Below are 13,217 nucleotides of genomic sequence, written 5' to 3'. Positions count from 1 at the left end.
TGGAAGGATTAAGTCTGGGAGATCTGTCTCTAGTTAGTTAACTGAAACTTAAAGAAGAGGTAGGCCAAAATTCATAACCTGCTTAGGTACCAGGCTGTGTACAGGCTTTATGTACAAGTGTAATTTTCAATAAAAATCAAAATAAGTTAGACATACTCTTACTGTTCATAAGAACAAGTCACATGGAGATATCAAGACCCATGGGGTCATTTGCAGTACAGCTGGAAGAATGTTTTATTAAAATTCCTATATCTACAAATTCCAGCTCTTTTCCTGTATATGAAATCTCCACAATCAAATCCTATTTGCTCAAATGTGTCCTTTATTTCATAGTGTTTGCCAAATTACTCATGAGAATATTTTCTGGCAACCTTCTTATGACAAATATTTTAATCCAGCCTATTGGATTCAGATTTACAGTATAATACATTCAAAACTGCTTTACACATATATTCATTAGTACATATTTTAAACTGGGTACTTCAGGAAATATTACAGATAGGAATCTCCTTTACTATAATAGCTCAAAAAATCTTGTGGCTTAAAAGACTGAAAAATTATTTTTATTTCTACTTTGAAATATCTGCCCCAAGAAACAAAACAGGGCAATTTGAGAACTCTGTTTCATGGATTAAAATTTAAGGGAAGATATTCCAATGAAAGAACAGAATTTGGGCTAGCTTTGTAGGGGAATAGAGACTTACACATTGACACAGAGAAGGTATTTAAAAACCCCCCTACAAATGAGAAAAAACATTTCTCTATATTCTGTGTATGCCTTACTTAATAAAGTTGTCTCACTGCTAGCTTAAAAATGAAGAGGAATTTCAAAGTAAAATTAATTGAGGTATTTTTAGAATAAAAGGATCATGCAGTTAGAATGGTGATGCCACTCAGCCAGCCCAGGAGTACTTCTGGACTCTATCTGGCACAACAATGGTTCCTAGAGGCAGCATGAGATCAGCAACTGCGGGAACATGAGGCTCCATGGGTAGCAAAACCTTTCCACCATTTACAAATGTGGCCCTCAGATAATTTGAGAATGAGGAAGGCAGCAGAAAGCATTGCTACCACCAAAAAAAAAAAAAAAAATTACATCTTTACAGATCTTTAAAAATACTTTAAATATTCTGACAAGCAGATATTTTATAAAAACTCCTCATCTCTTAAGCAGCTCCTTAATACTCCATTATTGAGCTGAAGACAAAGCTTTAAACAAAGCTGATTAAACTCCAGAAAAGTTTAAAGGTTTTTCTACACAAACAAATGTATGTTGAGGTTATTGGAAAGAGGAGGGGCAAAAGTCTATTGAAGTGTGACAAGTGATCAAGGAGTTCTGGAATGCTCACATTAATGTGCACATACAGCAAAGTTTAGTTTTGAGACTTATTTAACATAACAGCCCATTTATTGAGTTTGTATAAACATTCTTGGTACTTAAAAATCCTTTTTTTCTCAGTAAAAGCCTACAAATACTCTATTCACTTAGAGATAATGTAGAGAAACTCAAGAAAGTTTTTCAAGAATTTTTTCCCCTCTGTGCTCTAGAAAGACATTCCTCTCTGTGCTCTAGAAAGTTACTTACCATAACTGCATTGTCTTTCTCCAGTCTGACTGGAATAATGCAATGCTGAAAGACAAACAGAAACAGCTAATAATTTTCTGTTCTCACTCTGATTACAGTCCTATTGGAGAAGAAACCATCTTTTACTTTTAAGAGGCATGCATTTTTATTCTTTACAGTGTGAGATCTTCACTCTAAGCTTGCAAATGCTGCTCATGGGCCCCACATAGCAACTTACATAAGATAAGGAAGAAATTGATCTTTTATATGTAGTAAGCAAAGACTTTCCAGCTGGAATGCAAGACAATGTGATGTAAATCCACATTTAAATAATAGGAAATAATACAGATATAAAACATACTATATAAATTATCTCACTCTGAACCCTTACCTTCATGATTCTTCTTGAAGTCAGAAGGAACACTCTGCTTGGGACTCATATTTTCTTGAGAAAGTTGCCTGTCAATTCAATAGCAGACATATTTCTACATGAATGGAAGGAACAGAAACAATGAAATATTTTGCAAAAAACTTAGTTATGGTATCCCAGGGCACACAGTATTTTAGTATTCTCCACAGAAACATGAACATTCTGGATTCATATTCCCAGCATTAGAGATATTACCTGAGTGATCATAACAGAAAACACACATTTCATAATGCATGGCAGTACATCACATCAATAGAAAAAAAAGAAATATAGATGCATTGCTGGGAAAAGGAACAGTGGATGTAGCCAAGGAGAAAATAAACCATATCTCTTAACTGCTTCTATAATAGAGGTTTCTTTGCATATACTTGAGATTAAATTTAGACTTTCTTCAAAAAGGATTAAATAAAAATGAAGGCATGTCTCCAGGCGATTATCTGTGCTGACATTAGCATGAATCCCTAAAATAGAACCTCTATGTGTTTTGCTTTGTTTGGAAATTCAAAACAAATCCAAATCCTGTGTGTACGTGCGTGTGTGTGTGTGTGTGTGTGTGTAAAATCTCCGTGAAAAAAAGGCAGAGAAATTTGCAACAAATAATCAACATGTCAGTGGTGCCCACACTGTGAACTCTGGAGATTTTTTCTTTCAAGTAGATTTTTGGTAGCATGGCAGAAAAAAACGGAGAAGTCTTCTCTTCAACCCCCTAGCTGATAAGATCTTTTTGGAGGTCCATTTCTTGAAGCTTCCACTGGTTTTCCTGTGAGTGTTTCCTTTAGAGGTTCTCATAATGCAGCTTGTTCCTGGATACTGCAGCTCAGATTTTGGAGGACACAAAGCCACTGTCTGTGCCAAGGAAGGGAGGTCACAATACTGTTCTGTGCAATCATCCATCACTGATGTTTCAACAGGAGCTTCTGAAAGCAGTATTGAGGTCAATCATGGAAAAAGGTAAACTGTCCAGTGATCAAAAAAAGCCCAGTGATAAAACAGATTTCTGCATTAACTCAAGGAGATAAGGAAAGAAGCAGCTGGCAGACCTGTGTGTGCAGGAAAATGTAGTTCTGAGCTTGCAGTGTCTGGACAACCACCCTAAATCCATGCAAATTCATTACCTACTGCAAAGTACACACTTAACAAAGGAGGACTGGCTTTCCAAGTTGTAAGTAATTTTGCACCCCTCTTTCTGCTTGTCAAGGAAGTAAAAGCTAACATCTGTCAAATACTGTTACATATAGGTAATGCCTTATAAAATAAGGGCCTTGTTACCTTTGTAAATTCATGGCACAGGCCTGCTACTTCAGCTAAGGAGAAGAGGACTATCCCAAAGTGACTCAGCAGAATTAGAAGTAGAAAAACAAGTTATATAACCATTACATGTTTACATCTTAGTGTTTGGTGGTTGGTTGGATTATGTTTGTTATTATTTGAAACTATGTAACTGATAAAGGCCTGGCTGCTTAAAAAGGCCTGGCTTTTGCAATAAAGCAGCTCTCCTTTGCACCTGCCTGGGGACTCTGTGTTGCTTTGCTTTGTACATCTGGCACCTGAACAAAATAAATGTTTTCTCTCTGCTGTTCCTTTTTTGCTTGCCTGGTCCCAAAGCCTGTTTTACAGTGAAAGCAACATGTCTTAACTCTATAAAATGACAGACTTTGATTTAGTCAGAGAACACCTAAAGAGTGCAGCAGGAGAGCCATCACAACTGCACGGCCCCTGCTCACAAAGGAACAGCATGACCTGTATGAATCTCAAATCTGTAGAGACTCCAATTAACTTCAGACAGCATTAAGAGACATGTAATAACTATATCTGATTACAGCAGAGTAGCAAAATGTAATATTTGGAAATCATATTAGAAAGATACTCAGATTGCAACATGGCCAGCAGGACTGGGGCAGTGATTGTCCCCCTGCACTCAGCACTGGTGAGGTCACACCTTGAATCTTATGTTCAGTTTTGGCTTCTCACTACATGAAAGCCATTGAGGTGCTGTAGCAGGTCCAGATAAGGGCAATGAAGCTGGGGAAGGGGCTGCAGCACAAGCCTTATGAGGAGCGGCTCGGTGAGGTGAGGGTGTTCAGTCAGGAGAACAAGAAGCTCAGGGGAGACCTTATCGCTCTCTACAACTCCCTGAAACAAAGTTGTACCAGGTGGAGTCATTCTCTCACGTCATAAGTGATAGGATGAGAGGAACCTTTCCAATATTAATGACTCTGTGGTTCAATGATTTATCTCTGCTGCAGCCTGAACTTTTTAATCATCAGCACCATGAAGCTTTCCTTTGTCCAAGCTCCTTGCAATCAGCAGAATGAGATATGATGCAGTAATGAAGCTCCTCCTAACACAGAGGGCTCTGCAGACTCCTTTCCTTCACATGCTGTTAGTCAAGAAAGGACCTTGATCTGTTTGAGAGGCCCCATATTTACTTAGGTATCTTGGAGATGTCAAGTACAGAGCTGCTCTTTCTTTGCCTACACACTTTGCAGTTAGCTCCAATGAAACTAATGTCTGTATGGCAGCACCCTTGGTGAGTGCATGCTCGTCAGATGTACCTTGCAGAAGATTCCCAGTGTGTATATCCCAAACTATTAACTGTGAGCCTGCTCTTTAGAAATCTCTCTGATTCAGCAAAGGATTGACAGTAGGAACAGGAATATAGCTCTGATTGTCTATGCAATCAGACATAAGCATTGAAGGACATGTATAAAAAGAATGTTTCACAAAATTTAAATATAAAAAAAGAAAAACTAGTCACTTTAGGTGTCTCTGATGGATATGTTACTTGTGAATGGTGCGACTTTTAATGGGTCATAAACTCAAGACTGAGACCATATTTCAATATTCAGCAGAGTTATGAATTTTCTTTCTTTAGATGATGTTATGTAGTTCTCTCTTCAAAATAAGTTCTCTATTTTGTAGAGTGTTTGTTTGGCTTCAGTCACAGTTTCCATGAGGGCACTTGGGTCCTTAAATGAAATACCTTGTGCTGATCTTCAGAAGTGAAAGAAAAAAATTCAGATGCGGGAGTGGGATTAATTTCCTGCCACTTAATCCAACTGTCTCTCTTGATTCCTCCTTCCTTCTGCCTCACACTCCTCCCATTCCAGGTCAGTGATCTTAGACTTGCCTTCCTTTGTCATTGCCTTTTTTGTCCCATAGTACAAAACATGTTAATTTCTCAGACTTCCCAGGTAATTGACATGACCAAGTTAAATTCCAAAATGTATTTTCAGTCCAAATTCAGTCTGAGGCCTGATGCTTCCAGTTTGAACTAAAAAGGGCTTGCATATGAGAAGCTAGAACCACGTCTCCAAATACATCAGCTGATTTCAAAAAACCATTTGCAGCTTTTTGACCTGCTTAGGCTTTTGTCTGTTTCAGATACAGAAGGGTTAGCTTTACTCACTAATCTGATTCTTCCATGCTATCTGACATAGCCAAATATACTTTCCATGACACCTCATTGCCCCTATTCCAAAAGGCAGCAGTTATGTATGTCCTAGTCATATCAGAAGTATAAACTGCAAAGAGTTGAAAAAAGTCAATACAAAAATGCAAAATTTTTTTTCAGAGTACATGGTTAGGTGTAATATCTTTTACTAATACATCTGAGGTGGTCATTTTCAGCCAGACTGTAATTATTTCATTATTGAGATGAGTTCTTCTAGAGTTCTTCTTACTTCTCCTGTGGAAGGAATTCAGAGGGTTTCAACACTAGTCATATAGTGATTTAAAGTATGAAGTGATGAAATGATTTAAAGTATGTAGGAAAACATCTTTATATCCTGCCTTCATCCTATAGAGTCATGATCAGTGAATGAAGTAATTTTACAAGACCTCAGTCAGAAGTCACTACTTTTCCCATATATTTCTTGTCTGCTTGGACAGTCAGTTATGCAATCACTAGATCTGATAAACGGAAATATCTCTTTTCCACAGTCAGAGAAATAAGAACTGTTAAATAAATTGATGGAACAGCCTGGCCTTAATGGAAGAAATTAAGGGAAAGTGTTCTGATATACAAACTCATCAAAGCTGGGGGGAAAAAAGTTTAATCAAGGCTCAAAGAGAATGAATACCTGAGTTATTTGGGGAGTAAGTACAACTAAGCTCTTTCTTCCTTGCAATTAAGTATAATCACATGTATATCTGACACATGCATCACCCTCACATGCATGTAGCTAAGGGAGTGGAAGATTCTGATTTAGCAATGTCAAAGGACATGTTTTTTTACACAGTGAATGAAGAGAAAGGTGTTATTAGCTTAGCCACTGCAGAAAAATAAAGAGCAAAGAAGCAGATTGGCCTATGCCCTAGAGAAAGGTCATGGTACTTCTACATATTTATACACATACAATAATGTTGAGCTTGAAGGAGAAAAAAGAGGCCAAGGGGCTTGCTCAAAGTGAGTGAGTGGCACAGCTTAGATTAGAACAGAAAGCTGCTAAAGGCTGGTATGCTTTGATATGCAAACCTAAATATTTCTGCAAAAGGGCAAGGGCTTATATATGAATGCAAGCAGCTGCATCTTTGAGTTACTTCTCATGGGGAGAGATCAGAGTGGTCGGCAGTAATAACAATAATTTAGCACTTTCATGGAACTGTGTATATTTAAAGCTCTAATAAACAGACCCCTAGTACAGTGATAAAGTATAAGCCCCCCTTTACAGTAAAGCAAACAAACATACAGATAATTATTGATTTGGTGAAATTTGCCCAATTCAGTGAGGAACAAAATTAAAACTTAAATCTTACAGATGCATTATATACTCACTACAGCATTCTCCCAGCAAAATGCATGTACTAGTATCATTCAGACATTCATCTTGAGACTCAGTGGAATGGAACATACACATTGTCTAATGTGCCTCTGTTCCCAAGCCCTTGTTTGTATGTCATAAATGTCAGTAGTCAGTATGGCATATATGTATATGAAACACCATTAGCTAAGAGATAATGAAAACAGAAAGCACATTTTGAAAAATTTTATACTATGATTACTCCTTCCTTCCTTCCTTCCTTCCTTCCTTCCTTCCTTCCTTCCTTCCTTCCTTCCTTCCTTCCTTCCTTCCTTCCTTCCTTCCTTCCTTCCTTCCTTCCTTCCTTCCTTCCTTCCTTCCTTCCTCCTTCCTCTCCTTCCTCCCTGCTCCCTGCCTCCCTGCCTCCTGCCTTCCCTGCCTTCCCTGCCTTCCCTGCCTTCCCTGACTTCCCTGCCTGCCTTCCTCCCTCCCTCCCTCCCTCTCTTCTTTCCTTGTTCTGTCTTTCATTTCCTCTTTTCCTCCTCAGGAAAGTTACAATTTCTTTGCAAAAGTTCAGTGGATCTAACCTTGTCATTACAACATTTTTTCCATCTTTTCACAAGGAGTTAAAATCATGTTCTCGGAGTATTATGCTTTCTGACCTTTCTCTTGGACAGAAAAGTTGGAGCCAATCAAAATTATTAATTATTTTGGAAAAAATCTTCACCTGAAATTTTATATTTTCTGTACAGTTTTGCTTCTAATTGGTGCATAAATTAAGACAGTCTTAACCCTGGGAAATGCTCATGATTTAGAGTTTACAGTTGTTTAGGAAAAGAAAATGTACCTAATTAATATTTCTTTTAAGAATTTACTATAGTTTTAATTAATTTTCAATCCAGAGTCCTTCACATTAGATAGAGAAGCAAAACTTGTTCTACTTAGGAACCTAGCTACAGTTCTGACAGCAGAATGGCTGTCAGGGCTCTAAGTGGGATGATCAAACTTCATCTCAAGGGTTGCAAGTACACTTACATCTACTGAAAGATTAAGCTTTATGATGCTCGCTGGAGATATTCCAATTATATAACTTAAGAAAATACCTTCAACATATATAACATTTATCTTACCACTCTGAAACATTTGTATGTGCCTCTTTATTCATGAACTGGAACTGTTGAAGGACACTGGACAGCAACCAGTGCACAGTCAGGACTGAACTAAGCCGCCTCATTGGGTCTAGCACTCGATAGAGGTCGCGCAGCAGCATTTGGATCTTGGGTGCAGAAGAAGGGAAAAGCTGAGAAGAGATTTGAGACAAAACAGTATGATATTTGTAGAATGCAAAGATATGAAAAATTATCAGAAGACAGTATATACAGCATAGAGCTGGTTATATATTAATGCTCTTTCCCACGTACGTAGAAAAGAACTGTCATGCCCAGCCTTGAAAGTCAGGATTAGCAGTATTGACATGGAAGTTGATCTCCTCTGCCTCTGAACTGGCCCTAAGGCTAGCTCAGTTGGTCAGAGAGTGAAGCTAGGGTTACAGGTTCAATCTCTGTATTGGCCATTCACTTAAGAGTTGGACTTGATGATCCTTCTGAGCCCCTTTCAACACATATGATTCTATGAATTCCAGATCTGTTAGACTCAATGCTTCTTCAGAAAGTGTCATCAGTCTCCATCCCTAATACTTATCCAGGAAGTCTCACAGAAATCCTGATGTCATACACACTTTCTGAACAACAGACTCAGTTGAAAATCCTTTATTTTCTGAATACTCAACATTTCCCTCATTACCTGTACCTACTCACTGACACTGATTATTTTTCCTCTGTCTGTGTTCTTCTCCAAAAATGAACTCAAAGCACGAAGAGGAGGACATATTCTACCTGCTTTTTTTTTTGTCACTTTTTCATCTATATCTACTCTTTGATAATGATCTCAGTATTGTACTTTCTCTAGTCCATCCACTAACTCCTGCTTTTGCTTCACTGTCATTCAATTTTCTTACCACCTCATTAGTCATTTACATGGTTCACCTTCTTTTCCTTTCCTTCTATTTCCTGGTCTCCATTTCTGCTTTAGCTGTCCTTTTCAGTGGAAGCTCAGCTCAAATATTCTGTTCCATTTCTTTATTTTAAATTAAATTCAAATGATCCACCAAAGTAAAATCCATGCTACCTCTATCTTCTTGCTTCCCTGCCCATCCATCCTAATTACATATGCCAGAGACAGCAGAGAATGGTAATGAAGGAGGAATGTTAAGAGATTTACATAAAATATATATCCAATAAAACAAAACCCTGTTTATTTTACCAGCTCAAATTGTCCAAGACTCTTCAGCTCCTTTATGAAAGTAGTCATTGAATTTATCTCTTCCAAAGAGAAACATTGCTCAGCTTCTCTGTTGTCTGTTCCATCCTGGGAAGAAAGGGTCAGCATGTTCTGGTGAAATCACATGGAAAGCAATGTGCTTTCATTAGACCCCAATCCCTTCACTGATCATAGGAACAAGTCACAGCACCTCTCCTCCAGCCCTGACCTCAGCCAGCCAGCTCCTAGATAGCTCATCCCATTATTAAGTCTAGAATAAAGCAGATTGTGCCCTGACATTGTCTAGAAACAAACCCACAGAAACTCCTAGTCTCTGGAGCACAGGCTGTGTAATCATATCACTGCATGGCTGGATATCTGCACCTTTCTACTTTATCCTGACATAAATTTAGAACCCATGACCCTGTTTTAGCCACATCTGTCCAAGAGGTGGAAGTTGCCTGGATAATTTAGTCCCTGTAAGTCTTTCAAGCAACAGACTCCTCAGAAAGGCATCCTTAGAAGTTCCTAGACTGAGAGAAATACTGTTGAAAGAGATGTCTGCTTGTCAGAAATGGTTTTCACTAGTGAAGTAAAATTTATGCAGATTCTATAAATGAAAAATAAATTCTGGAATTGGATCTTGCATTGAAAATAAGACACAAAGTTGTAGCTGATGCTCATGGATTTCCATGCATGAGTTAACCAATTCTGGATGAAATTGTGAAAACACACAAATCTTTATATTAAAAAAAAGACCATTTTAAAAAAGAGTGGGAAAATTGATTTTTAAAGCTTTAAATATATCTTTCAATCACAGTATTTTTGAAAATGACATAATTTGAGAGAGGAATTTTTACAAAAAAAATTAAATTGTTCAATATAATAACAGTTTTACTCCACAGCATACAATAAAAGATGGTTCTGATTAAATAAAACCATTTTATAAGCTGGCACCAACAATTTCAGAAGTACACAATTTAAAATTAAATATTTTCAAATAATAATACAAAAAAGTTGGAATTAACTACCTTGCTCACAGATGATTCATATATTTTTTGCAAAGCTTCTATGAAACTGGATGTTGAGGATTCATTAGATAAGAGAAATTTAAATGTATCTTCAAAAAGAAGTTCTTTGGAAATTTGGTCCTGAGTAGTCGATTCATTGTCAACTTGGAAGTCAAAGTTTTCATGCACCTGTTAGAAAAAAAAATATAAAAATTACAGTTTAAATAAAAAGTCCAGTCTTCTCATAGCAATAAATACTAAACCGGAACTTTTAAAAAGACATAATAACGCAAACTGACAATATTATAAAACAACAAGAGCTGTGCCACATCGTCTGTCCCAACTCCATACCGCAATGTTTGCTGCTCTCCAGTGGACAGAGTGCAGTATTGCGGACACGTGTGAACAGATTTCTTACCGTATTTGATTGGAAATTTGATTAAAAATATAAAATATCAGATTATATGCTAATATAACTGATGAAAAACTCATGTGATAAGGATTACTACAGAACATCTGTTATTATGGAAGAAAGTATAAGTTTTACACTATATAAACACAATTAACAAATTCATTTTTTATTAAATATGACTAAAACATTAATAAACACAAATATAGAACCAATATGAATAGGTTGTGTGCATAATTAAATTACAAGGCATAATATTCAAAGTCAATGTTGCATTAATTATCAAAAGCTATTTTCCAGAGACATTTGTTTTTTCAGAAGAAAACACTAAATCCTACTGATTTACTATAAACTTATGGGTAACGGATAATAGTCCAAACTTCTATTCAGGAAGGCAAACGCTATGTTTTATTTGTTAAGCTCTTCTGGGATAATTTTTTTACAGCCTGATGTACAATTAGTGAGTTGTTATGATATACCACATTTCTTATACTAGCTAAATAAGTCTTCTTAGACTAATTAAAAATGTTGTCTTCATTGACTTTTTAAATTCTGCAAACTTCCTTCCTTTCATATCTGCTTTTTTCCTATGTGTTTAAAGGATTTTTTTTTTCTGAAGAATGCAGAGATTGACTGCATTGTTATTACGAGACACTTGAACAGATTTTAAGTGGGGATATATTAACTAATTTTTGTTAATGTTTGTATATCATAAATATAATGTTACATACCTAGGCATATGCATATTCATGTGTATACATGAGGTAATGAGAACAGCTGGAAAGCAGTACAATAATTGCTTCAGGACAGGTTGTTCTGAGGCAGCAGTGGTACAAAAACTGGCACAGGTCTCATTTCCCTGGTTTAAGGGCCTTGTGGATCATCCAGAAAGAAGGCAGCACAGTGGAGGTCAAAGCAGGTAATGAAATGAAGAAGTACAATCCAATTTATGGAGAACTTTAATTTGTATTAAAAGCCAGTTGTGGTTTTTTAATTTCCTCTATTCATCTTTGGTCTGTCACATTTAAAACCTAACTTCACTCTTATGCAGTGCTTCTTATGGATTTTGTTTCACTGATATTCATTTGGGGTAATAGCTAATCTTTTAATGTAAACTGAGAAGTTTGCACATTTTGATGGTCTGGGGAATTTCATCATGGGAACTCTGACTCTTAAAAACTGGTTTCTTCTACAGAAACTCTTCACAATCAACCAAAATAATATTAAGTGTTGGTACATTTCTTAGACATTTGAGGGTACCTATCAAAGAGGTTTTTCTGCTGTGTTTTTGGTGCAATTTTGTTGAGTGAAGCAATAATTTGTGCAATTTTCTCACCTTTAGAACTACTGGGTGTATGGACATGTCGAATCCAATGTCAAAGGTAAGCATCTGAAAACATTGGCTGCATCTGAAATACAACATAAAAGGAACCTGTTTCAGTGAGGGTAGGTATTGTTGTGAAATACAGAATCATAGAATAATTTAGACTGGAAAAGACCTGTAAGATCATTGTTTCCAATCACAAACCTAGCACTGCCGAGCCCATAATTCAACCATGTCCCTATACACAGTAAAATCCAATACATACACAGGTCCAGAGAACACATGCAGGAAAACATACACACATAGGCCAAGAAACAACATGTGACACAGACTAAATAAATTTCTAAGAAGAGTCAGCAGCATTAAATACAGAAGGAATCAGATTATGAGGTGATCAAAATAGTGCTGTATAAAAGTGGTTTTAATGTTTGACATAGAGGGAGGTGAATTATGTTGAAGGAAAAAATGCCTTTTGAAGAGAGTGAATGAGGTCCTGCAAAAGCTTTGAAGATATTTGGAGGGGAAGTGATGGTGAAACACCCCAGGCTCAGTTGAGCAAAGAGCTCTGCTGCAGCTATGGGGATGTTTGGAGGCATGGACCAGGAGTTATAAGCAAGTCTTGTGTTCATAAACAAGAGAGTCCATTTCATTGGTAAAAAAGGGATTTTGGACCACTGTCAAAATAGCTTCATCCCCATTACACTCCTCCCCTCTTTGCTACCCTCTCCACTCACAATGTAAGCTTTATTCCCAACTTGTGTAAGTCAAATAATGAGCTTTACATTACTTCTACTAAAACACCTAGTTCTCAAAATAGGCTTAAACACATAAATTTAATAAATAGCAACTTATTTAGTACTTATCATAAAAATGTCAGAGATGGGACATAACGTACATAAAACAAATAATAATTTTATTTAGTAAAAATACTACATAATTGAGGTTGATTTATGTGTAAGAATTATAACACTAATAGTAGTGATTACACACAGAAATGTGACTGTTGGTGCCTATATTTCATAGCATACACTTTATGAAGTGTTTTACAGTGTCTCTTGTGAAGATTGCTTGCTAGAGCCAGCTCTGAACAATCTGGGCTACTCTAGCATTAAATACTTGACATATGACAGAATGCTCACTGAAAGGAAATACAGCTTCATGTATTTTAGGACTAGCCCAATTGCAAGTGATTTCTGTTCATTTGTGCTGCCTGAAACACTTCATTAGGACAGCATCTGGTCCTAAGTATTCATCAGAACCTTTTCACAAATTAGAAACATTGGGGATATTGAAGAGTTGTACTCCTTAAACACAGCATGTCCTTACTTTATAAAGAAGTATGAAATAGATCGGAATTTTTTATTTTAAGATTCTTGTATCTTCTGCAATTTTTATTCTGTTCTAAGGAGCTATCTTGAC

The 13,217-nt window shown here is 36.7% G+C and overlaps 1 protein-coding gene across 2 annotated transcripts in view; it reads right to left on the bottom strand.

Annotated features, from left to right (window-relative positions):
* CPED1 (cadherin like and PC-esterase domain containing 1) overlaps positions 1–13,217 on the bottom strand; it is a 141,151-nt gene that overhangs the window by 67,927 nt on the left and 60,007 nt on the right. For both annotated transcript variants that reach the window (XM_064702711.1, XM_064702710.1), the window contains exons 9-14: positions 11,811–11,883; positions 10,087–10,254; positions 9,059–9,163; positions 7,867–8,036; positions 1,956–2,023; positions 1,586–1,630 (exon numbers count right to left, since the gene is read on the bottom strand). In XM_064702711.1, coding sequence (XP_064558781.1) covers positions 1,586–1,630; positions 1,956–2,023; positions 7,867–8,036; positions 9,059–9,163; positions 10,087–10,254; positions 11,811–11,883 — 629 coding nt within the window. The remainder of the gene's footprint in view (positions 1–1,585; positions 1,631–1,955; positions 2,024–7,866; positions 8,037–9,058; positions 9,164–10,086; positions 10,255–11,810; positions 11,884–13,217) is intronic.

The sequence above is a fragment of the Zonotrichia leucophrys genome, chromosome 1A, assembly GCF_028769735.1.
Source record: "Zonotrichia leucophrys gambelii isolate GWCS_2022_RI chromosome 1A, RI_Zleu_2.0, whole genome shotgun sequence".
NCBI lineage: Eukaryota > Metazoa > Chordata > Aves > Passeriformes > Passerellidae > Zonotrichia > Zonotrichia leucophrys.
The sequence above is the reverse complement of the archived record's forward strand: the minus strand, read 5'-3'. Positions and strand labels throughout refer to the sequence as shown.